This window comes from Etheostoma spectabile, unplaced genomic scaffold (assembly GCF_008692095.1).
Source record: "Etheostoma spectabile isolate EspeVRDwgs_2016 unplaced genomic scaffold, UIUC_Espe_1.0 scaffold00008558, whole genome shotgun sequence".
NCBI classification, from domain to species: domain Eukaryota; kingdom Metazoa; phylum Chordata; class Actinopteri; order Perciformes; family Percidae; genus Etheostoma; species Etheostoma spectabile.
Genome location: NW_022603604.1, coordinates 22,641 through 49,031, shown reverse-complemented (window position 1 = coordinate 49,031; position 26,391 = coordinate 22,641). Strand labels below are relative to the sequence as shown.

At 43.3% G+C, this 26,391-nt stretch overlaps 1 protein-coding gene across 4 annotated transcripts in view; it reads right to left on the bottom strand.

Moving 5' to 3' along the window:
* Window positions 1-1,320: 1,320 nt before the first annotated feature.
* LOC116678892 (golgin subfamily B member 1) overlaps window positions 1,321-26,391 on the bottom strand; it is a gene marked incomplete at its 5' end in the record, with an annotated part of 46,575 nt that continues 21,504 nt past the window's right edge. For 3 of the 4 annotated variants that reach the window (XM_032508634.1, XM_032508635.1, XM_032508636.1), the window contains 11 exon segments: window positions 3,734-4,127; window positions 5,419-5,533; window positions 5,669-5,761; window positions 7,628-7,725; window positions 7,913-8,035; window positions 8,896-9,042; window positions 9,206-9,242; window positions 10,790-10,902; window positions 11,160-22,685; window positions 23,857-23,961; window positions 24,050-24,218. In XM_032508634.1, coding sequence (XP_032364525.1) covers window positions 3,969-4,127; window positions 5,419-5,533; window positions 5,669-5,761; window positions 7,628-7,725; window positions 7,913-8,035; window positions 8,896-9,042; window positions 9,206-9,242; window positions 10,790-10,902; window positions 11,160-22,685; window positions 23,857-23,961; window positions 24,050-24,218 — 12,685 coding nt within the window. 4 annotated transcript variants of the gene reach the window in all.

The window sequence follows — 26,391 nt, the reverse complement described above, 5'->3', positions numbered from 1 at the left end:
TGACTCATCTCGTCAGGATCTTGCCCACAAAAAGAAAGTAAATGAAATTATTGTGCACTTCCCTTCTTTAAGTTTCCACACATGGTCTGTAGTCGGTGATCACGTGAAACCTAACGATGCCTTTGAGGAAAACTGCTCCAGTAGAAAGTAAAGAAAAAAGGAGCATTCATGGGCTTCAAACGCCTGTAAACGAGACACAGCATTTAGAAATCCAGTGCCCCTCACCACCAGCTGGACTCCCCTTCTTCTACTCTAGTATTCAGCGCACAATATTGTGAAAATCCAGAAGCAAAGTGGAGCATTTCTAAACCCCGACAGTGTGTTGATACTTCAAAGAAGGCTGGCCTTGTGTTCTCAGGCTGCAGTCTCTGGAGAGATGGGTCTCTGTGTGGGGCGCACAATGTGGGTCTGAAACACTCCTTTTAGTTTACTTCTTCTATAACTGTGAGGGAGACACACACGCACACACACATGCACACACCTTAAGAAGTAATATTTCTTTCCACCAGTAAATTCTTATTCAAAGCTTTTCATTTTCCTTTACACTAAGACCATGCTTTGGCGTCTAAGTGACTTTGAAACTGGTCCAGAATTGAGCGAGAACGCTTTGACTGGCAGATATAAACCGGGCTGCAATGTAACCTTACAGAACTAGATAGTAGTAAGATAATGGTTATTTAACCAGAAACCGCTCCGAAATCTCCATCACCAAACCCACCAGACCCATGTAAATAATCACTACTTTTAGCGTGTATAGAGCAGCATATCTCCACCAGACTCCATGTAAATAATCACTACTTTTAGCGTGTATAGAGCAGCATATCTCCACCAGACTCCATGTAAATAATCACTACTTTTAGCGTGTATAGAGCCAGCATATCTCCACCAGGGTAGCGTTGCATTTCCCCTCGACTTATTTCCTGGTTCTCTTTTTCCATAAACATGAAATCAAGGAGAGGGTTAACATATCCGGGGACAGCTCCAGTCGGGGACAGGTCACCGAAACCGGGGACGCCTGGTCACCCTACACTTAAGACACAAAAACATAAAGAAGAGGGTCCAGGTGGGAAAACAGAACTAAGTTACCCTTTAAATGTGAACAACTCTGCATGATAAATACACAAAATGCAAGCTGCACTGTCAATATTACGTTGTTTTACAACATAAAAGTGTTTTAAGGCAGACTTTTCTTTAAAGTACAATTGGTTAATCTGTTTTATAATGATCTATAAAGGGAAATATCGCCATTACACTTGCCGGGTGTGATTTATTCCACACTATTTAACCCACAGAAACGCATCAGATAGTGAAGAGAAGAAGAAAAGTTCAATAAGCTTTATTAAATTGATCTGACAAAGGTCACCTCTGACACAGTATTGCACCACGTTGAGCCTGATGTCATCAAAAGGCCAACAGCGTCACCATCTCTTAAAAATAGAGGCAGTGGAGAAAATATGCCATCTGAACATTTTTCAGTAGTTAACCTTTTTCATAAATAGATTCAGTTCATAGTCCAACAATCACACCTCTATGTACAGATCATAGGGACTCATCAGCAGCCACGGGTCTCTACAAAACCGGATCAGCTAACGAGCCAGAAAACCTCCTTCACCGTTTATTAGGGTTTTATCTCGTCTGAAAATCGTTAGAGTTCATGTTTTCCATTTCTCTTTGGCTTGTTAATTGACCTCCTTTTGTGAAGACCCCCCCCCCCCGTCTTTTATCGATCATATCGAGAAGAAATGTACAGTCATCAAACTGGGAGGATAGAAAGTCATATTTACATACATACAGTCAGCATACTTTCTAAAGATGCACACATAAATAATATAAAACTTAAATACACACAGTATGTACTTTCATATCATCTGCTTTTCTTTTTTTTTTTGCAGTACATTTTGGCACGCCACGACACCAAAGTAAAATGTACGGATATGTATCTCGAAACCGTCGTCTCCCATTATTTTTAACGGCCATGAGAGCGTTTATTCAACCAGCCAAGGTGAGGACGCAGACACCTTTGGCTTTGCAGTTAAGCAGGAGCAGGGTGGATGGGGGTGTAGTGCTCCTGAGCTTATGTAATATTATATAAGATGATTATTAACACATTTTGGAGCTTCAGTGCATAGTTTTTAACTCAGCATCACGATGATGTGCGAGGTATGAAAGCAGGCAGCAGCCGCTGCAGACAGACAGAGAGACAGAGAGAGAGACAGAGAGAGAGACAGACAGACAGACACAGAGAGACAGGCAGACAGACAGAGAGACAGGCAGACAGACAGACAGAGAGAGAGACAGACAGACAGAGAGACAGAGAGAGAGACAGGCAGACAGACAGACACAGAGAGAGAGAGACAGACAGAGAGACAGGCAGACAGACAGACAGAGACAGACAGACAGACAGACAGGCAGACAGACACAGAGAGAGAGACAGACAGAGAGACAGGCAGACAGACAGACAGAGACAGACAGACAGACAGAGACAGACAGACAGACAGACAGACAGACAGAGACAGACAGACAGACAGACAGACAGACAGACAGACAGACAGGACAGACAGACAGACAGACAGAGACAGACAGACAGGCAGACAGAGACAGACAGACAGACAGACAGACAGACAGTTAACTGACAGATGGGATGTTGCATGTTTCCCAGCTAAACCCACACGATTAATCGTTAGAAAATTGCGTTTTAATGCATTAAGATCAATTTTCAAAAGATTATTTTTGATTCCTCTTTCTAATCAACTTTACCACTGGTGCGTAACTTGTAACCGGTGTAGGTCTCAAAGCGCTGCGATGCTCTCCCTTCTCTTCAGTGAGGCCTGTGGTGATGCTCAATGTGCTATAGGTGCCAAACTAAAATCAGTGTTTGATACTGGCAATTTGCTGGGTTTTGTCATGGTCAAAGAAATCGTGGCTGAGAATCGTGATATCAATTCTAAGCAAAAATTGTGATTCATCATTTTCCCTGAATCGTGCAGGCCTAGGATAAGGGAACAAGGGAACAAGGTGGCAAGGTGGTGAGTAGTGTTAAGAACGGATATGGCTTTCTGCAACTTCTTAGGCATCGGAGTTCAAGTCCTTTCCTTCTTCAGCTCCATCAACTTGAGGATTTGTGTCAACAATGTACGTTTCTTTCCTCGTCTTCTTTATTATTTGCATCTGAAAAAACTAAACCAGCTCATTGTGGTGGTTGATTAAACTGTCCATTATTTTTTTCCATTATTTGATTAGTTGTCTGGACTCTAAAATGTCCAAAAAGGGTTAAAAGATGATGATCAGCGTTCCCCAAAAAGCTCAAGATGTCCTCAGATGTCTTGTTTTGTCCACAACCCAAAGATCTTCAGGTGACTGTCACAGAGGAGAGAAGAAACCAGAAGATACTCACATGTAACACGCTGACATCAGAGAAGTTTTTTCATTAAAAAAAGGACTCAAACCGATTAATGGATCATCAAAATAGTTGGTAATAATAATTAATTTAACAACTAAATCAATTCATCTTTGCAGCTGTACAGGCAAACTGTAGGTAACACGCCCAAATAATTAAGTACCCCCCCCCCCCAAAAAACAGCAGCGAGGGAGGAGGGAAGCATCCTCCATGGCATTTAAAGGAAACAATCAGTTGTAATGTCAGACCCCCTCACTGGGTTCAGTCTTGAAAACAACATATATAAAAATTGAAAATTGATTTGAAATCTTTTAACATGCTGTTCACCGCCGTGCTGCTGCTGACTGTTATTATTAAATATTAATATTTTACTTTCCTAGGAAGGAAAGGTGGGACCTGACAGGAGCATGGAGAGCTTCTCCATCTGCTGGATGTGGGCAACTTTTAATGTTTCACTTTTACATGCAGAGAGAAAATAAAAATGCTGAATTAGCATTAAAAAAACAAACAACCAAACCACTTACTTCAGCTTTCACTTTCAACGTGACACCCGTTCCCCGGTGTGAGCGGGCTACAGGGCGCCGGTGAGGCACATGAGGACGAGCATGTGTATTGTGAGCAGGTAGGCCAGGAAGACGTATCGAGAGCGTGCACGGCTCGTCAACAGCCGGGAGAAGTAGAGGCTCCGCCCCCTGAGCCAGCGTCGGCACGCCACCGCGCCGCCCTTCACCTGGAGGCACACACACACCACCTGTCAGACTCCACAACACCTGCACCACCTGTCAGACTCCACAACACCTGCACCACCTGTCAGACTCCACAACACCTGCACCACCTGTCAGACTCCACAACACCTGCACCACCTGTCAGACTCCACAACACCTGCACCACCTGTCAGACTCCACAACACCTGCACCACCTGTCAGACTCCACAACACCTGCACCACCTCATAATGTTGTTTTATTAAACCAGCTTAGGTTTTAAAAAAACAAAAAAAGCACTAATAGCTGGAAAAAGTGACAAATAAATCTGAAAAAAGCGACAAAAACATCGGAAAAGCACAAAAAATAATAAATGTTCATTCTCAATTTTGATCTTGAAGGACGTGTTCATGGTTAATGGGAAGACAACACGAGGGTTAAATACTGTAGAGTTGGAGTTCTCTTCCTGTTTTTTCATTTAATCCATAAACTCTCTGTATATCTTTACTATTATTTATTTATTATTTTCCATATTATTTATGGTCACAGGTGAATATAACTTATATTATGGTTACCTACTTTTGCTTTATTACTTTAATTACATATTCAATTTAATCTTAATGTCACTTACTTACACTGCAATATTGTTTTTTGTACTATGGCAACCGCACTTTACTTTACAAAACCTTTATTAGACGCCACTTTACTTCAGCCTACCTTCTGCTCATAGTCTACTGTTTGCCTGTTTTTCTTGCGTTTACTTGTTTGGTTGTTTTTTTTGCTCTTATTGTAGAGAATGCCACTGTAACTAAGGAATTTCCCCGCTGTGGGATGAATAAAGTATTATCTAATCTAATCAAATCGAATCAGGGGAACACGTCAGTCATATGACAACACTGTTGTACTTGTACAGTGTGTATATATATATATTAGTGTGTGTATTGTTTGTTTTGTATTTGTAAGCGCATTGTGAGCAATAACGATCCAAAGCAAAATTCCTTGTATGTGTTCTCCTGCCTGGCAAATAAAGCTGATTCTGATCCTGACACTTTAAGGTTTTATTTGAATGTCTAAACCCAGGAACAAGGGTTTATTTATGAACATGCCTCTCTGGTAGCCGTGAAATCTGAACGCACCCTAGCAGCGGCAAATATAATTGTTGGCTTGCGAGCTGGAAAAAACAAATTGTGGTCAGGCCAATCAGACTGTGCCAATCATGAAATGTGGGCGGGCGACCCAACATCTAGAGGTGGGTCTGGCTTGTCAGGCTACTTCTCTGGATGACTGGAGTCTAAATTCATTTGTAGTCTTCTGCGTACCTTTCGTGCTATTAGCGGCTGGTTGGGGTTGAGACTGAGAGTGTCCCACTCGTCTTCTGCTTCCATCTCGATGCTGAAGTCCCTCTGGCTGTTTCTGGACAGACTGGATTCAACACTGCAAAAACAAAAGCATTTAAAAAAGTTCTGGACGGGTAAATATATACAGTATATGTGTGTGTGTGTGTGTGTGTGTGTGTGTGTGTGTGTGTGTGTGTGTGTGTGTGTGTGTGTGAGAGAGAGAGAGAGAGACCTCTTTGCTCTGTCCTCAGCAAGACGCAGAGCCTCCTCAGCCGTCTCCCTCCTCGCTCTCTCGTCTGTCAGACTCTGCTCCAACTCAAGCAGCCTACACACACACACACACACACACACACACACACACACACACACACACACACACACACACACACACACACACACACACACACACACACACACACTATATCAAATATCTGCTAAACACAAGATTGAAAGTGGTGCTTTTGCCAGACTCTTTGTAAAGAAACTCAGTTTTACAGATGGTGAACAGACTGCATTTAGCCTTAAAAACCACTGAAAGAGCCCAGATCTGTCGATTAAATAAACCAATCAATCGGTCGACAAAATATGGGTGTTAGTCGACTAAGATTGTCTTTAGTTGAGGACAGCCCTCATATCAATGACCTTAATTACACAAATCAACATCTGTAATAGAATATCATAAAAAAACTACACGTGACGCAAATCCCGACCCAAGTGTCTTTGTTAGTTTAAGACTAGCAGGGTTGTCAGTTTCTTGTCCTGCGCCCACGTCGTTTAAATAGCAAATGCACCTGCGCCCATGTGTGTGCTGGTCTTACAGGGAGGTGTGTTCAGGTGCATTCTGGGTGTGCTGGTCTTACAGGGAGGTGTGTTCAGGTGCATTCTGGGTGTGCTGGTCGTACAGGGAGGTGTGTTCAGGTGCATTCTGGGTGTGCTGGTCTTACAGGGAGGTGTGTTCAGGTGCATTCTGGGTGTGCTGGTCGTACAGGGAGGTGTGTTCAGGTGCATTCTGGGTGTGCTGGTCTTACAGGGAGGTGTGTTCAGGTGCATTCTGGGTGTGCTGGTCGTACAGGGAGGTGTGTTCAGGTGCATTCTGGGTGTGCTGGTCGTACAGGGAGGTGTGTTCAGGTGCATTCTGGGTGTGCTGGTCGTACAGGGAGGTGTGTTCAGGTGCATTCTGGGTGTGCTGGTCTTACAGGGAGGTGTGTTCAGGTGCATTCTGGGTGTGCTGGTCGTACAGGGAGGTGTGTTCAGGTGCATTCTGGGCTGTGCTGGTCTTACAGGGAGGTGTGTTCAGGTGCATTCTGGGTGTGCTGGTCGTACAGGGAGGTGTGTTCAGGTGCAGGTGTGCTGGTCTACAGGGAGGGTTCAGGTGCTGGGTGTGCTGGTTACAGGGAGGTGTGTTCAGGTGCATTCTGGGTGTGCTGGTCGTACAGGGAGGTGTGTTCAGGTGCATTCTGGGCGTGCTGGTCTTACAGGGAGGTGTGTTCAGGTGCATTCAGGGTGCTGGGTTACAGGGAGGTTGTTCAGGTGCATTGCTGGGTGTGCATTCTGTGTCGTACAGGGTGGTGTGTTCAGGTGCATTCTGGGGTGCTGGTCTACAGGGAGGTGGTTCAGGTGCATTCTGGGTGTGCTGGTCGTACAGGGAGGTGTGTTCAGGTGCATTCTGGGCGTGCTGGTCTTACAGGGAGGTGTGTTCAGGTGCATTCTGGGCGTGCTGGTCTTACAGGGAGGTGTGTTCAGGTGCATTCTGGGCGTGCTGGTCTTACAGGGTGGTGTGTTCAGGTGCATTCTGGGCGTGCTGGTCTTACAGGGAGGTGTGTTCAGGTGCATTCTGGGCGTGTTGCTATCTTGAGGCAGTGGGAAGTAATCGCGACATTGACCAACAAAAACCTGGTCTAAGGTCCATGCTTGTTACATAAACAGGAACGCACAGCAGCACACAAAAATGCAGAAGATTCAGAATAACAATATTACAATGTTAAATAGTTTGACAACGTGCACTGGCTTTTAAAGGGAAAGGGAGAAGACACTCTGATTGGTTGATTGCATATTACGCCCAAAACACACCTCTGATTAATGAAGACACTAAGTACAACCCTTTAGGACCATGTGCCTAGCACACTCTCATACACGCCCTGAATGCACCTTCACGCCGTGCGCTTAGATCACTAAAATAGGGCCACTTCACCTTTCCTGGAGCTGACTGGCTTCAGTGGTTCCAGCAGACGTGGAGTTGATGCTCCTCTCCTGGGGGGCTCCAGGTGCAACCTCAGCAAACACTGACCCCTGGTGGTGGGGAAACAGCATTACATGTTTGTCTTTATTTCATAGTATGACAGTAAAGAGAGATAAACAACTAAATGGAGGGAAAGTATTTAAAATGGATATGCGATGCATGACAACACCTTATGTGAACAATGTGGACAACAGGAGAACGGTTGTCTACATACAGTACATGTTTAGGATTATTTACCTGAGACTGGCCTTGGACTTGGGTTTCCAGCCAGTGGCAGCGATTCTGGGTGTCCCTCAGGGTTTGGGAAACGGCCCTCATCTGAGCTGCGACAGCACCTTTCTCCTCCAGTCCCTGCTGCAGCTGGGGAGAGGAGAGGCATTTTGTACATTTAAACATACAGTGATTTTGCTTTGTTTTCAAAGAAATAATTTCATTCTTCTTTCAGAGGTTATTTCTCTTAGAGCTGCAAAGATGAATCGATTACTGTGAACTATGAAATGAATCGCAACTACGTAGGAGAAGGAGGGACAAGTAGGCCAAGAGTTGCAAAGAAAAACTCCTGCACACTGTCTAAAGTATAAAAAGTAAAGTATAAAGTTTTTTTTGGCTATGTTTTGGTACTGGTCCATCTTCAGACAACTGGTTTTACATCTTGAGAAGCCATCTTTTTGTAGCAGACGACCTTAGACAGTGTGCGGGAGTTTTGCTTTGAAATCTCTTGACTAGTTTTTACACAAAAAAACCAAAACATCACTGACTCCAGCTTGTTAAATGTGAATATCTTCTAGTTTCTTCTCTCCTTTGTGACAGTAAACTGAATATCTTTGAGTTGTGGACAAAACAAGACATTTGAGGACGTCATCATGGGATTTTTGGGAAACGCTGATCAACATTTGTCACCATTTTCTGACATTTTAGAGACCGAACAACTAATCCATTCATCCAGAAAATAATCAACAGATTAATCAACGATTAAAATAATTGTTAGTTGCAGCCCTAATATCTTTGGTAGTAATAAAACAATAATCAATGGATGGATATATCATACAATCGGATCTCCAACATTATGTTTTTTGCATAAATAGGAAATTGATAGATAATACTGCCCACATTGAACTACTTCCCCAAACCTCCACTTTGTATCTACAACCCCGACATTTTAGCTGCACATTCAGCTGTGTTTTGTTTTAGAGACGCACACGAGCTCAGCGGTTCCATACCTTCAGGTTGAGTTGCTGGAGGTACTGGTCTCGTTGTTGGATCTCATACATGCAGCGCTGCAGGTCTCCGTGAAGCTGGATCCTCTCCGCCTGCAACCGACTCACCACCTCGTCCCTTCCACTCTCACCTGCCAAAACAACCGTTTCCTGTTGGGCGGAAGGAAAAAATAAGATAAAAGACTGAACAAAGGGATTCAAATGTTTAAAAGTACTAATTTCGAGAGGATTAAAACTGATTAGTGAAATATAGCTAAACAGTTATGATACAGATCACGTATAGCTGTCAGCTAAAGGCAGATGTTTAACTGACCTTGACTGGCAGTGGGTCCTTCCTCTCTGTGTCCGATCTACAAAACAGAAAAACCTTTATTATCACAAGTTTTTATAGAACTGTTAATTTGGTCTTTGCCTCGTGCATAACCACACAGCTAGAATTCACAGTTGCTTTCATAAGCTATATATTAGCTGACCACATGAGCGCAACAGTATTTCACTGCAGTTTGGGCAAATACCAATCCTCCTACTTGTTGCCAATGTATGTGCCATAGAGCGATCAACCAATATTTTAAATTCGAATATATATTCGGAGAATTCAAAGCCAACGTGTAAGCATGTTAATGGCGTTTCTATTGTGCGGCTGGCGCAAAACCAAAATAAAAACAAACATCCGAAGGTGAAGAAGAATGATAATTTACACAAAGATGCCAACTTGGTTGTTTCTAACCAAATTACAAACCCTGCGGTGTGATTTGCTCTGAAGAAAAAGATAGAAAGAATCTTTAAATGAAGTTTAACAACATAGGACATTATTTTATTGAAGACCTTTTAAGAGAAATGTTCAGGTTCAGTGTGTGAACTATGGGGGAGCTCGGCTCCCCTTAATAAGACTAATTTCCGTTTTGTGTAATGTGATCATTGTGGATTATTATGTGTAAAATTGCAAAACTATTCATTCATGCATGCCGGCAATTTAAACCTAAGTCACTTCATTAAAGATAACTATACATGCTATTCTTGTCATAAGCATCGAGGTGTGGCAGCGCTGCAAATTCAACTCATGTTCAGTATGTTAACTCAAAGATTTGTGGGAAAAATATGAACGTTGGAGGCCATTAATCGACGTGCAAAGTCCTTGAAATCCGTTCTGCTGTTAGCATCACATAGCCGTGGCAAAAAGAAAACAAGGCAGTTTAATTCATTTTGGTTTTACTAAGAAACTGTGTAGCGGTGACGTTAATAGCGTGACCAATTCACCTGCAGCAAGCCCTGTTGAACCGAGGATTTATGGTATTCTTTGGTAGCCTGAGTAACTTTTACCGTTCATGTGAAAATCTCAAAGAAAGCTTGATGCTTTGTTTGACTAGTTGTGGGTGACTGCTTGCCGTTTGACCAATCAATTCCGGTCGATAACGTATAATAGGGTAAAAATCCTATATAGAACATATGTAGCTGCTTTATACATTTGTGAGTCAAAGAAAAAGGCCACGGGATAGGTCGAACACTGTTCATGTTGCCTTTGTATTGCCTTGCCCTCTTGGGGACATAATGCACAAAAATAAATATTCAAGCATATTTAAGCCATATGTGTTTTTTAAGAAGGAATATTTAAACGTCATTTCCGGCAATTTTTGACGGCTCAAATGTGCCATATTTTCTTGTTTCTGTTGCATGGAAAACCATTTAAGCCAAGCTGTTTTGGAAAATGCCACACTACTAAGTGCTACCTATAGTCCACCATACTGTAAACTCTGTACATGCACTAACACACCTATAACACCATGGTAGAAGTAGGTCCAACACATACAGTTACTTCTATTACTTTTTAAGGACACTTTACTTTAAATTCAGACTACACAAGTTCAGTTTACTTCAGTCTTTATTTATTTTTCTTTACCTTAGATCTGCTGTTTTTTCCTGGAAGCTGCTGATTTCTTTTTCATGTGACAGTCTGTTAGTTTGCATCTTCTTTACAGTTTGCTGTAGTTCACCCATCTTCTGCCTCGCCTCCTGCAATAGCATCAAGAGCAAGTCGTCAGTCACGAAGCTCATAGAACTATTCATCTAAAATTATCTTTTTATCAAACTGAATTTCACACCAGAACATGTGCATCCACACAACAGAATACCGTGCAAGTCAAAGCAATGAAATGTATGAAAAACAAAAATCTGTCTTGACCCTGCATGCTTTTCCACACCATGAAACCCAACAGAGATGAAGCGCAAGCAACAGCCCAACTCAAATCACAGCTGAGGACTTGACTTACCGAGCCTTCCTTCTCATTCTGAGGGGTACTTCCTTTTGACTTGTCCACACTCACGGAGGGGACAGTCTCTGGGCTTGACCCTTGCCTGGACTCAACCACTCTTTTGGCCTCGGCCAACTCATCCATCAGCCGGTCACGATCGTTTTGAAGGCTGGCCATGGATCTGGAAAATGACCCCAGCTGCCTGCTGTATGCGTTGTTTTCCAGGACGACCCGCTTCAGTTCCCTTTCCTTCCCGGACAAATCCTTCGACAGCTCATCAAACAACTTGCTCAGCTCTGTGTGTGCGTCTTTGTTCTCTAAAGCTTTGATTTTTTGAACAAGGATGTCCCTCTCTTTGGCGACCATCGCCAGGTCAGAGGTGGCATCCTGCAGACTGCGCTCAACCCTGTTCAAGGCTGCCCGAGTGTCTTGGAGTTCGTTATCATATCGGTTTCTCAGGATCTTGAAGTCTTCGATGAGCTGGTCTCGGTCGTTCTGCAGAGCAGCCATGGCTTTGCACATGGACTCATTTTGAGCCCTCGTGTCTTTGCTTTGGGTTTTGGCCTCTGATAACTGTTGCTCCATTTCGAGTAGGTCTTTCGCGAGCTCTGCCACCCTTTGATCAGCCGTCTCCCGCTCGTTTCTCATCAGCTCTACCTCACGCTCGAAGGTGTCCAGCTCGCTGTTGTATTTCTCCTCAGCTTCAGCCAGATTTTTGTCCATTTCATTTTCCACCAGCTGCAACTTCTCCTTGAGCTCATCAGTTAGCATTTTCTGAGAAAGGATTTTCTGCTGGAGGTTATTACATTCGGCTGCTTTGGCTGCCACGACGTCTTGCAAATCAGCGATCACTTTGCCCTCGTTTGTCGCGGCTCTTTCCTTTTTTAGAGTGACTATATCAGCCTCCAGGCTTGAAGTCTGAGCTTTAACTTTAGAAAGCTCTGATTTTAAAGTATTGCTCGCCTCTTTTTCCTTTTGGAGTTCCAACTCAGACTCGTTTTGCTGCTTTTCAGCTGCCGCCTTTTGGTTTTCAAGGGTTTTGATCACATCTTCCTGTTTCTTCAGCAACACCTTCAGCTGGTTGTCCTTCAGGAATAAAACCTGATTTAAATCCTCTCTGTACCGAACCAGTTGTGCCCTGAGCATAGCGTTCTCTGAATTGAGATCATCCATTTGATGTAACAGTTTCCTTATTTCATGTTTAAGGCCTCTGGTGGCACCACCTTCCCCATCAACAGAGCCCTCTTTACCCTTTAACCCTAACTGACTCTTTGCTTCAAGCATTCTGTATTCGGACATCAGTCGCTCCCGTTCACTCTGTAAAGACACCATCGAGTTCTTGAATGACTCCATCTTAGCAGCCATCTGCTCCTTTTCCTGGATAGACCTGTTAACTTCAATTTGCAGACTTTTGACCTTTGCTTCAAGGTCCCTCAACTCTTTGCCCAGCTTTTCTCTCTGGTAGCGTGAAGAACTTAACCTGTCCTCGTACACTGCTACCTGGGTGCGGTAATTCGTCTGGAGTTGTTCTAGATATCCTGACATCTGTCCGTCTCTACAGGACAGCAAGGAGGATATCTCAGCATCTTTGCTTCGGAGGAGTGTTTTCAGTTGCAGGCAAATTCCCTCCTGCTTCTCAAAGTTTGCTTGAACTTGGTCACTTTGCGACTGCAAAAGCAGCAGCTGAGCATCTGAGTCTGCGTTTACCTTCTCTAGTTGCTGGAGATTTAGCTGCATTTGGGAAATCACATTTTCTTTGTCGGCGAGCTGTCTTTTCACTGAATCTTTATCTTGCTCCGTTCTTTCCACATGAGCGCTGAGTTCCTTCACCTTCACGGTCATGAGCTCCACGGTCTCGGTAAGTTCGGCGTTGCTAGCGCTCATGATGAACAGCTGTCTCTGCTGCGCAGCGGCAGCAACGGAGTATTCATTGAGAGTCCTCTCCAGTCTCGACTTGGTCACCCGTAGTTCATTCACCTCTTTGTCCTTCACTCTCATGTCTTCCAGGAATCTCTTAATCACAAAACCCTGTTCAAGGAGCTGGCTGTCCTTCTCGTGTAACGTTTTTTGGTACAAATCATTCCACAGTCTGGAAGCATCTGCACCTTGAGGAGTGGCAGATAAAGCAGACAGTTTTGCCTCATTGGTCTCAGCTGATCGTTTCAGAGTATTTATCTGTAAATCTTGAGAGTCTAGGTGCTGCCTCAGTTCATTCACTTTTTGACTTTCTTTATCTTTTAGGTCCTTGAGTTCATCGATCTGTTGTTGTAACATATATTGATTCTCTAAGTAATAATTAATGTGTTGCTCATCAATATTTTTCAGTGATTTTGTTTCATCCAGGACCTGATCCTCAGACTTTTGGCTCTCCTCTGACATGTCCAAAGCCAGCTGGTCTCTTTCAGACTCAAGACTCAACATCTTTTCTGTGGCCTGCTGGAGGAGGTTCTTGTGTGTAATCAGCTCAGCCTCATCTAGTTTACCTCTCTCCTCTAAATCCGATATTTTCTCTGAGCTTTTCTTTAGTTCTTTCTCCAACTTTTCACAGGCTGACCGCGAGGTCTTCAAAGTGCTCTCTAAATCTAAAATCAGTTCCTGGTATTTAATGCAGTTTTGTTGCAGCTGATTTATCTCCTGATGCTTTTCTTTGAGTAGCTCCTGCAGTTCTTTCTTCACATTCTTGGAGCCCTCGCTGCCTCTCTGAACCGTCTTGAGCTTCTCCTCAAACGCTCTGACCAGTTTGAGCTGCTCTTGCTCTTTTTCACGAAGAACTTGACAGCTCATCTCTTTGCAAGCTGCCAGCTCGGAGGACAGCTGCTTGTTTTGGGTTTGGTAAACAGACACAGACTCAGTCAGTTCATCAATCCTTTCAGAGTTTTTGAGGATCACAGTTTCCAAATATTCATTTTCATTTTTCACTTTGTCTGAAATCTCTTGAGCATTTTCAAGCTCCTCTTGCAGAAGAGACTTATCGTCCTCTAAGATTCTCACCTTCTCATTTAGGCTGATGGTCCCTTGGCTGTGGCTGTTAATGATTTCATTGAGCTCTTTAATGTCATCGTCTTTCTTCGCCAACTGAGACTCGTGATCATTCTGTATCTTCTCAATTTTTTCAGAAAGAGTTTGCTTCTCCTTTTGTAACAAGTTGTTGATTTCCAACTGAGCACCGAGTTCGGTTTTCTGGGCTTCAATCTGGGCAGTCAGTGAATTATTCAAACTGAGTGCTTCGTCAAGTTTAAGCTGCATGTTGTTTGTGTATGCATTTGATCCCAGGTGCTTCTCTTTCAATGAACAGCTAGCTTCTTGAAGCTTTTCTGCCAGTTGGTTATTTTCAGCCTCTAATTCAGTGAGCTTCTCTCTGAGGTCCTCTGATGACTCTCTAAGTCGGCAAATCTCAGCCTCACACACCGCCATTTTGTGTTTTTCTTCAGTCAGCTCCTTTTTAATTTTCTGATTCTCTTCCTCCAGCTCCTCGATGTTCTGCCGTTTCTCATTGGACAATCTGTCCATCCGGTCTTTAATTCTTCCATTTTCTTCCTCCATCTCTTTAGCTTGCTTGTCCAAAATCTCCAGCTCGGTCTCTTGTTTGTGGACTTTCCTGAGGGCTTCCTGCCTATCTCTTTTAGCCCCCTCCAAAAGCTGCCTCATCTTATCCATTTCACTGCTTACATTTTCGTAAGCTTGTAAAAGAGACTCGTACTCTTGTTTCAGCTCGGCGTGCTTTGACTTCCACTTGGACAGCTCCTCTGTTTGAGAGTCCTTAAGAGATTCGACCTGGCAGGAGAACGCTTGTTTCTGCTGGGTGATGTTTTCTATGGTCAGCTTCAAGCTTTCACAGGCTGCCGAAAGGCTGCGATTTTCCTTGAAGACGCCATCAGCGTTGGTGCGGAGCTTCTCTTTCTCCGTGTTCAGAGATGACACAGAGCTTTCTAGGTCCTTATTTTGTTGTCTCAACTTCAGCACTGATGATTCCAGAGAAAAGTACTCGGCTTCTTTAGCTTCATGTTCGGCTGACAGCTTTTCTACTTCTTCCTTGAGTGTTGTGTTTTCCTTCAAAAGTTCTTTCCTCGATACTAAAGCTGCTTGAAGTTTCCTGGTTAGGAGAGCAACTTTGCCTAGGTTGTCCTTATCGTTGATTTTGGAGCTATCGTCTCGAGATTTCTGAAGCTCATCAGCCTCTGTTTTTATCTTTTCAAGTGAGGTTTCATGCATTTTAATTTGCTGCTTTAATTGCAGTTCAAGTGCAGCAATTAGTTCCTTATTTTCTAAAATCTCAGTCTGAGAAACTAACAAGGCATCATCTCTCTCCTTTAATTTCACTTCAAAGTTTTCAGCACATTTGCAAGGCAAAAAAACGGCTTCTTTGTTAACATCTTCCTGTTGAATGCACATTTCCGGTTTGTCTTGATGTACCTGCTCATTTACTGTCTCCTTCAGTTGCTTATTCAGTGTGGTTACCTCTTCCCTGAGTTCATTTATTATTCTAAAAGCATTTTCTTTTTCCTGCTGTAACAAATCCAAATGCCTTTGCCTTTCAATACAAAGTGATTGTGTTTTTTCGAGCTCCTCGGTCAAAACACCTTTGTTGTCACTGAGCTGCTGCTTTGTTTCTGCTAATGTCTTTTGGATGGTTAAAACTTCCAGGGACTTCTGTGAAACTAAAGCAACTGCTGTCTCAAGTTCCACTTTCATCTGATTGCTTCTCTCCAAAAGAGCCATGTTTTCTTCTACCAGGAGATGATATTTTTCTTCATTTGCTTGCATGTGTTCCTCCAGTGCAGACTCCGAGATGCTCAGCTGGGTCTTTAAAACCGTGTTTTCATTTAATAAAGCTTGCTTCTCCTGTTGGGTCTTTAGCTCAGCAACTCGAATGGCTTCTTGATAATTCTCAACTTCTTCCATTTTCTCTTTTATTTCTGCATGTGCTTTCTCTAAGCCGTTCTCTACCATGTGAAGTTTGGATTTCAAAGCTTCTGCTCTTTGTTCCATGACTACCAGAGCCTCCTCTTTACTTGCCATCTCAAGAGACATGCTCTCACATTTGGATTTAAAATTTTCTACCTCTGTTTGCAAGTTTGATAGAGAATGGCACTGGCTCTCTTTCTCAGCCAGAGACATCTTCAGATCTTGTAGAGTCGTGTCCCTCTCCTCAACAAGCTGCCTTAAGGTGGCCAGTTCATCTAGATCAGACAAAGAGCTTTTACGGAGGTCCTCCAGTTCCCTGACCTTCTCGTCGAAGTCTAACTGGACAGCGTTTAGCTCATTCGTCTGCTGACAGCGTTGTTCCAAGAGAGCCTTGTAGTCGTCTTTCAGTTCAGCTAGCTCTTGAGTCAATTTCTTTTCATTTTCTTGAGCGTTCTTCAGGGTCTCTTTGCGTGCCAGCAAAGCAGCCTGGGTCTTTTTCTGTAGCTTCGCCTTTTCAAGTTTCATCTGTGCAAGCTCATTTTCTAAATCAACCGCAGTAGCAGTGGAGGACGTTTTCTCCTTTAACACATCTTTACATGTCTTTATTTCATTTTGAAGCTCTTCTGTTTTCTGCACCAAGATGTTTCGGTCTCGCTCAAACGCTTCTTCTTTCTCAGCAGCACTGGACTGCAGCTGCTTTATAAGGGAGCTATTCTCAACCAGCGTTTGCAACGTTTCTGACAAACGCATTTCTTTTTCATTTAATGTGGTTTGCAAAATCCGTTTTTCTGACTGTAATTGTTCCACGAGTCTTTCACTTTCTGTTTTGTGTCTTAGAATCTCTCCTTCTTTCTCAAGAATCTTCTTTTCAAAAAGAGAAATGTTTTCTTCATACATTTTTCCAGCGGCCTGAGCTTGATTTTTTAATTCTTGTAATTTATTCTGCAAAAGTGAAACCTCAATTTTATCCTTTGCGTTTTCTTCTTTTTGGCTTTCATATTGCTCAATTTTCTTCAACAGATCCTTTCTTACAATGAGCGCAGCTTGAAGCTTCTTCTTCGATGCATCTTTTTCTTTCGATACCTTGGCTAGTTCGCTCTTTAGATCATCATTTTTCTTATTTAGCTCGAAATTCTCTGAATTCTTAGACTCAATTTCACTTTGAGAGCGTGAAATGTGTTCCTCTAACTGCTGAGAAATCTCTTCAAGCCTCTTTATTGAGGATTTGTGTTCCTCCTCCATGCTTTCCAATTGCTCTGTCAGAGATGCCTTTTCTTCATCGAGTTTCATTCTTTCATTCGATGCAGATTCTATCACTTGGGCGATAGATCCATCTTTGTCCCTTAACTGCTGACTCAGTCCAGCAAGTAATTCCTTCTGCTGACTTATCTGAATGCTCATACAGTTGATTTGATCATCTTTTGCTTGTGATTCACTGTGTAAAGAAGAGTGTTTGAGAGTAGCTTCTTTCTCTTTCTCTAATTCAGCACGGAGCTGGGTTTGTAGATGCTCTATCATCTCCTGCAAAAGAGCAATTTGTTGACCCTTCTCCTCATTACTTCTCTCTTCTTTATTAAGTGTATTCTGTGTTTTTTGTAATTCCGCAACAGCTTTTTCCAACTCAATTTTCAAAGCGTCTACCTCAGACTGATGACTTTCCTGTAACAGCTTTATCATGTCCTGTAAAGAGGCTTTTTCTTTCTTTAACACAGCTGAGCTCTCAGGTGTGGTTACTGGCAAGACAGAGGGATCTTTGTCTGTACCATTTTGTCTGGCTACAAGTTCATGTAACTCGTGTTCTGCAGCTTTTAGAGCCTGTTGCAAATTGTTCTTCTCGTTATCTTTTTCCTGGACAGACGCTAGTACCTTCTCGAGTTGAATCCTGGATGCTGCCGCCTCCGTCTCTTTTGCGCTCAGTTGATCAGATCCCTGCCTAAGTGCAGATGAAGCCTCGGCTAGTTTCTCCTGCAAACTGTCCAAGTCACCTTTCAAAGCATTAACTTTAACATCTTTAGATTTCATTTCATTTTCAACACTTTTCAATTGCTCTGCAAGTAGGTTCTTGTCATGTTTTTCTCTATCCAAAACTAACAGCCACTCTTTCTCAGAATCCTGCAGAATCTGCTCTATCTTTTGAATGGTGCCTTTTAATTCAGAAACTTCCTCATCTTTGGCACTAACCTTTGCTTGAAGGCTCTCCTTCTCGGACATCGTTTTCTCCATTATTGCGTTCATGCTGCTGGACTGCTGCTCCATTTGAACCTGCAGCTCCCCCTGCGATGTCCATATTTGATGATGTCGCCTTTCCAGCTCCTCCCTCTCTGCGAGATGTTTTCTAACTTCCTCCTGCAAATGCGCGTTTTCATTACTTGCAGCTGTAAGGAGCTTCCGGCTCTCTTCCTTTGACAAACTAATCTCCTCATTTAGTCTCTTATTCTGCTGCTCTAGTTTCTGCATTTCTGAAACCAGCTGGGACGCGTGTTTGGCCTGGGAAGTGTACTGACTGTTAATTGCATGGAGAGCCATTTCCCTCTGCTCGAGGTTTTCTGTCAGCGCATTCATCTGTGCCACAACTTGAAGATGTTGTGATTTGAGTCTTTCTATTTCAACAGTCAGCTGCGACACACTTGCTTGGTGAGAAGCAAAAGCTTCATCCTTTTCCTTTAAAAGACTGGAGTTCAGGTCTTCAGTCTTCTCGAGTTTGTGATGGATTGCAGATAACTCATTTCTCAGTGTTTCTATGGTGTAATTTGCCGTCTGATGTTCGTTACCGGTGTCATCCAATATCTTCTGAAGTTTGGAAACCTCGTCGGTCCTTTGGGACAGTTGCGTTCTCACATCTTGCAGCATTTCTAAGTTAGCTGCATATTTCTCTTGTAGGTTGTTAAAGGCACTTTGTGTTTCCTCTGCTGACATTTTGAAGTTTTCGGACTCAGTGGACAGAAGCTGAATTTGACTCTGTAGCTGTGACACCAACTCTGTGTTTTCCATGAACTGAGTTTTAAAGAGCAAAGCCTCATCTGCTCTTCGCTGAACATCCTGAAGAGACGTTGATTGGTCCAATAGAGCTGCCTGTTTTTCCTCTAAGGCCTTCTTCAGATTTTCCACCTCAGATATCTGTTCTCGGAGGGTGCTTTTGAGCTTTGCGACTGACTCTTCAAGGTGTGAAGTCTTTTCTTTCAAGCTCTCACACTCCACCTCTTTGGCATGTAGATTTGAATTAAGATTCTCAATAGCACCTGAAAAATGGCTTTGATTTTCAAGACTCGACTGTTCCTTCTTCTCCAAAGTATTTTTCAGTGCATGTGACTCTGAAGAAAGACTGTCAACCTGTCCTCGTAGTTTACAAACAGAATCTTCAAGCTCTAAAATCTTTGCACTTAAACTGACATTGTCATCTGCTTTCTGTTTCAGCTGCTCCTCCTGCTCAGTAATCCTACTGTTGAGTTGCTGGATCAAATTCTCCTGCTGTTTCAGGGAGTCATCTTTTCCTTGCATGATTAAATTAAGCCTCTCCCTTTCTGAGTCAGCAGTTTTGACTTTGTTGTCCGCATCGCAGACTGCTGCTTTCAGATGGGTGACCTCTTCGTGTGCTTTGGACAAATCTGTCACGGTTTTCTTAAACTCAGACTTTAATCTTGTGTTCTCCTCCTTCAGTGCTTCAATGTTATCATTGAAATCAATGATTTCTGCTTTCCTCTGGTCCTCCTTCTGTGTCAGTTCTGCAGTGAGTTCCTGCATGGCGGTCTTTAGGTTGGCAACTTCAACCTCGGTCTGTGCAGCGTTCTCGTTCATGGCGCCAAGCTGGCTGCTGAGCGATATCACCGATTCGTTTCGTTTATTCAGCTCGTTTTTGAGGTTTTTACACTCATTTCTTACTTCTTTCAAGGTCTGTTCTTTTTGCTCGATCTGCTGTTTTGCCTCTGAGCACTCTTGCCTGAGTGACTCTACATCACCCTTCATCTGTGATGTGAGGGCTTTCTGCTGCACCACTTCATTCTGCATAACGCTACACTCCTCTGCTTTCTGCTGAAGCATTGCATCTTTCTCCATCAGCCCTGACTTGAGAACAGACCCTTGTTCTTGAAGCATAGATATAATATCCTGTTGTTGCAGCAGCTGGTCCTGCTGAGCTTCCAACTGTGAACTTTGTTGACTGATGTGCTTTTTTAAGCCATCAAGTTGCTCTTCTAGATGTTGAAATTGCTCTTCTCTCTCCCTCAACATTTTTGACAGATCAGCACATTCACTTGTTTTCTCGAGCAAACCTGCAGAGTTTGACTTTTCACTTTCCCTGAGGATCTTTTTTAATTCCTCTTCTGCAACAGCAAGCTTTTCCTTTTCCTGCAGCAGGCCGTCAATTATTTTCTGATTCGCTGAGGTTTGAATTTGAATCTTAGAGTTTTGTTCTCGAAGTGAATTCCTCTCTGCGGTTAGTTCAGAAACTGATTTGATGTTCTGTGCTAAATCCTCTTGTAGTCTCTGATTGTTTTCTGTGAGACTGTCTATCTTCACACTAAGTACGGAGTTCTGCTCAAGGGTCGCTTTAAGCTGTCCATGAAGCTCGGACAGAGTCTGTGTTTGTCGAGCAAGCTCCTTGTCTCTGGCTTCACAGGCAGCGTGAAGTTGGAGGTTTTCCTCGGTCACTGCCTGGATGCGGCTGTTTAAGCTAGCCGTCTCCGTTTGCCTCAGCTCTGCTTCAGACTCGAGCTTTCTGGCATTTTCTTCCATTACACGGATCTGGTCACTCAGAGCTTTAACAGTGTTGTTGGTTTCATTGACTTCGTCTTTGTGTTTTTGACACTGCTGTGTCACATTTTTCAACATTTCTTCTCTCTCTTCAATTTGCTGGCGAAGTACTGATTGTTCTCCACGAAGTGATTGGGCTTCTGCTTGTAGCTTGGATACAATATCTTTCTGGTGAGTGATTTCATTCTGAACACTGTGATACCCTTCCTGCTTCTCTTTCAATATCGTATCCTTCTCCATTAACCTGGACTTCAGACTGTGCTCCTGTTCTTGCAGCAGAGACAGTGTTTCCTGAAGCTGCGCTTGCTGCTTTTGTTGGGCCTCTACCTGTGCTCGATGACCACTGACCGCCTGCTCTTTTTCCGCCATGTCGAGCTGGAGCTGGTCTACCTTGGAAGCCAAGCTTTGCACTTGCACCTGCAGTTGTGTCACCCTCTCCTCCCTCTCCCTGAGTGACTGGCTGAGATTACTACATTCATTTGTTTTTGCCAGCAGAATCTCTGAGTTTGAGTGTGTGCTTTGCTCAAGAACTCGATTTAACTCACTAGTTCGAAGAGTCAAATCCTCTTTATCTTTTTGTAGCCCTTCAATTACTCTGTTATTTTGAGAATGCTGCGTTTCCAGTGTGGATACTTTGGCTTGCAGGGAATCCTTTTCAAGTGTAACTTCTGAAATAGTTTTTACACTTTCCGCTACTTCCAATTCGAGTCTGTCTTTCTCTTTCGTAAGGCAATCTACTTGATTCTCAAGACTCTGGTTAAGTGCCAGAGCTGATGCAATCTTTTCACTAAACTGATTTACATTCTGCTTCTGTAACTCAAGATCCTCCGTCAGCCCTTTAAGTTTTTCTTGCAGCTGATTTTTCTCCGTCTTCGTGCTTTTTAAGAGATTCCTGAGTTTGGCGATATTCTCAGATTTGCTTAGAAGCTCATTGCTCAATTTCTCATTTTCTGAATCCCGGTTTTGCAATTCCGTGTTGAATTTCTGCCTCTCGTCCTCGGCCTGTCTATCAGCTGTCTTCAGTTGGTTTTCCAGTGATGCTATGGTTTTCAGTTTCTCCTGTACCTCCTTTTTAATGTGCTCTTCACTTTGTACATGCTCCTCTAATTGTTTGGACAATGTCTGCATTTCATTATTGTATCTTTCCACCTGTGCCAAAAGTTTGTTCTGTTCCTCCTTGAAAGATTTGAGTTCTTTTTCATAGGTCTGTTCTTTATCATTAAGTTGTTGCTGTAGTTGCTCAGTGTTGGTATTTTTGTCCTTGAGCTGCAAAATGAGTCTTTCTGAATCCTGCAACTTTTGGGTGGATAAAGCCAGCTGTTCCTTTAGTGAAGAGATGTGCGTTTCACATTCCGAAAGATGATTTTGATGGCTCACAATTTGTTTCTGGGTCTCCCCCCGAAGGCACTGAATAGTTTTCTTGTCCTCTTCTGCCTGCTTTATCAGATGCTCCACCTCAGCCACCTTAGACTCGCTTTCCTCTTTGGTTTTGACCATCAACATCTCAGTATCCTTGAGTTTCTGGACCAGCTCTGTGACCAAGGCTTGCTGGTCTGAGTTCTGCGTGTCTCTGATAATCATGGCCTCCAGCTCTGCCTTACTCAGAGCGGTTTCCACACGGACCAGGTTCTCGTCTTTGAGACGGATCTCCTGCTTCAGGACTGTGACCTGCTCTGCATACTCGGCCATGTTGCCGGAGAGGGTCGATATCTCCTCGTCCTTCTCCAGCAGGACGTCTTTGAGTCTATCGATTTCCCGCTCGCAGCCTTGCAGGTCGTGAATGAGTTGGGCTCGTTCTTCCAAGTGGGCGGAGTTCAGTTTGTCCAGCTCCTCGTTTGTCTGATCAAGCTCAGTTTGTAAAGTTTCTATGTTGATTTCCTGCTTTTGTGTCTGAAAAAGAGGAGATAAAAAGAATATTAAAGCATCGGGCAGACAGGAGAATTCTTATCAGTGGTGCAAAGCGTGATAAGATTGCAGCGTATGACATTTTTTTAATTATTATGATAATGTCAAGGAGTATTAACTGCAATCCATGCAATGACTGGATTAAAAGATAATGGATACTGACAAGTGGGTATGCTCACTTAGATTTTTTTCTCTGATCAGGCCAAACCTCTAGGTATGGTGAAGGGTATGTTGCTGTTGATCTTAATGCCTTAATTCAAAAAAATTTAGAAAGATCCAACCTTTTAAGGACACCAATAACCTTCCAATGGTGAAGGGTATGTGATGATGGGGGGGGGGGGGGTATTTTAATTCCAAAGGCCAAGGGAACTTTATCAGGATGCATAGTATCCTGATCCATAAAATAACTGGCCTTAATAATAAAGATCTGCCTCTATGGGAATTTAACATAGGCGGGTGTATACTTATGACTCCTGTATTTTAAGGAAGAACATTTATTTATTAACAATACATTACTCATTCACAAAGAAAATTGGTGTCCTTGGATGGTTGGTCCTTTGGATATTGGATTTTTCCTAATTTCTTTTAATTAAGGCAACAAGATCAAAATCCAAAAGATGACTTTTTTTATTCCTCTTTTTAGTCAACTTCAGCATGGGTTCATAAACGTGTGAGCTGCAGTGTACATACAACACTTTAACACTCTGTACCGTTTTTAAATGGTTTTTATCTGGTTTTGTATATTTTACTCAATGTATTCTTATGTACCTCTGTGTGGTTGTTATCTTTTAAGTGGCTGGTGGAGAACAGTCTTTGCATCTCTTGTTGTATGAAAGTACACAAGGAACTATGACAACTAAATGAATCTAAAAACGGATCTGTAACAGTCAACAAGCAGGCAACCAGTCCACCTGTCCAGGATGCTCGGACAAGTTTTCACTAGCAAAATAACAATATACTGTTTAGCCTATTTTTCTTTAACATTGCAAAAACCTTTTTTATAACCTGTTTTTGGGTTAAATACTAATGGTATCAATAGTATTCTCTGTACTCTCTCTGTTCTCTCTTAAAAGGTTAATCATTAACATCCCTACTGGCACGGGAAACATTTCAGAAAAGATAAAGATGGACGGTCCAAATCCAAAAAAAGTCCCACCTTCTCCTTCAGCAAACTCAGCTTCTGCGTGAGGTCGACTACTTCTGTTTTCAGCTGAGAGCAAAGCTTCTCCGAGCCGCTGCATTTCTTGGAAACATCCTCAAGCTGTGGAAGAAAAAAAACACACAACAAGATGAACTATTGCTGATTATTGAACTGTGACAAAAAGACAAAAAAGGAGCCCAACTCTTACAGTGTTCTCAGCCTGAAGGAGCTTGTCAGACACCTCTTTGTACTGAATTTCTTTTGCACTCAGAGATTCTCGGAGGCCGTTGATGAGCTCGAGCTTCTCGGACGTCTTGGCCAACGTGTTCTCCTTCTCGATGAGTGAGCTCTCCAGGCACTCCTGAGTGTTACTCAGCCTAAAAAACAAACAGAACCGTTAAAAAAACTGGGTTAAAAACTTTAACACTTCAAAAAGTCCATCCATCCATCTTCATCTGCTTATCCGGTAACGGGTTGCCGGGGCAGCAGCTCTAGTAGGGGACCCCAAACTTCCCTTTCCCGAGCCACATCAACCAGCTCCGACTGGGGGACCCCGAGGCGTTCCCAGGCCAGGTTGGAGATGTAATCTCTCCACCTTGTCCTGGGTCTTCCCCGAGGCCTCCACCCAGCTAGAAGTCCTTCCACCTAGTCCTGGGTCTTCCCAGAGGCCTCCACCCAGCTGGAAGTCCCTCCACCTAGTCCTGGGTCTTCCCTGAGACCTCCTCCCAGCTGGAAGTCCCTCCACCTAGTCCTGGGTCTTCCCTGAGACCTCCTTCCAGCTGGAAGTCCCTCCACCTAGTCCTGGGTCTTCCGTGAGGCCTACACCCAGCTGGAAGTCCCTCCACCTAGTCCTGGGTCTTCCCCGAGGCCCCCACCCAGCTGGAAGTCCCTCCACCTAGTCCTGGGTCTTCCCAGAGGCCTCCACCCAGCTGGACGTCCCTCCACCTAGTCATGGGTCTTCCCCGAGGCCCCCACCCAGCTGGACGTCCCTCCACCTAGTCCTGGGTCTTCCCCGAGGCCCCCACCCAGCTGGACGTCCCTCCACCTAGTCCTGGGTCTTCCCCGAGGCCCCCACCCAGCTGGACGTCCCTCCACCTAGTCCTGGGTCTTCCCCGAGGCCCCCACCCAGCTGGACGTCCCACCACCTAGTCCTGGGTCTTCCCCGAGGCCCCCACCCAGCTGGACGTCCCTCCACCTAGTGCCTGGAACACCTCCCTAGGGAGGCGCCCAGGACTTCAAACAGTCCAATATCAAATACCAGGATGTAGCAGCAATGCCAGGGGTCAAGTACATAAAAAACACCGGAAATGGGCTCTGCTCACAGGAGGTTGTGTCATTAACAAAGATATGGTTTGAGTCCTGTTTACGGTAAAGGTTTTTGTCACAGCTTAACTATCTGCTGTAATACATGTTGGGCTGCACAATATATCAGTTTATTTTACTCACCACTGCAATATTAACTCGCGCAATTAACTGGCCCTGAGTGCTGTGGTCTATGTTATGAGCAGCGATGTATACATGTTACAGCTTTTCTTTGTCTTGTTTGTCTTAATGTGGTTTAAAAATGCCATGTGACGTGATTTCTGCTGCAACCTAATTTCCCCATGGGGACAATAAACATAAACACATACATAATATATCGCAAAAGGCTGTGACATATCTCAAATGGCACTCAGAGATTTCTTTTGTGTTAGTAAAGAAAATATCAGCAGAAAACTGCACTTTTTAGTGCTGCCTTTGCTGCTCTTTTATGTTCAATTCAATGTTCAATGTGTTCAGTAAAAGAAAGTTGGAAATGAGTTCACTTTATTTGTTTTTAATTCAATTAAGTTGTTGTTTTATTTAAGCGGAATACTGAAAGCAGCAGGACTGAGTACACTTATTCATAAAGTACTATCGTTACCGCGATATTCAACAAAGCTATTGCATATTTTCCTCATTGTGCAGGCCTACACAGTGTACAAGGTAAGGCAGCTTTATCTGTAGAGCACATCTCAGCAACAGGGCAATTCAAAGTGCTTTACACAAAATCAGTTAAACAGATAACACAAGTATCCTCAAAAAAAAATAAGAAATTCATAAAACAGATAAAACACAAGTGTAAACTTGAGACTACCTTCCCACTAGTTAGTCCATGTTAGTGCTCCTTTGGTGATCCCCCTCAGTGTCTCTACCCTTCACGACTCTATTTTTAGAGACGTTACCTTTCGTCTCCTTGGACTCTTCGTCTCACTAATTAAGCCGATCTAGCGCTGCCTTTCGTGGCTACTCAACGACACTACACATTCACACTTTTTCTTTAAAGTGTTACCCTTCGAGTCTTTCTTTCTCTGTATAACACAACTTTTATACTTATTCCTTGTCCTCAAAAAGATTCATAAAACAGATAAGACACAAGTGTCATAAGCATTAAAAACGCAGAAAAAACAAAAACATCATGCAGAGAGGCTTGTGCAATGAGGTTTTGTCATTTGTAAACATGTGGTCCAAGTTCTGTTTGTGGTAAACATTTAGACACAGCTAAGTGATCTGCAGTATTAAATATTCAAG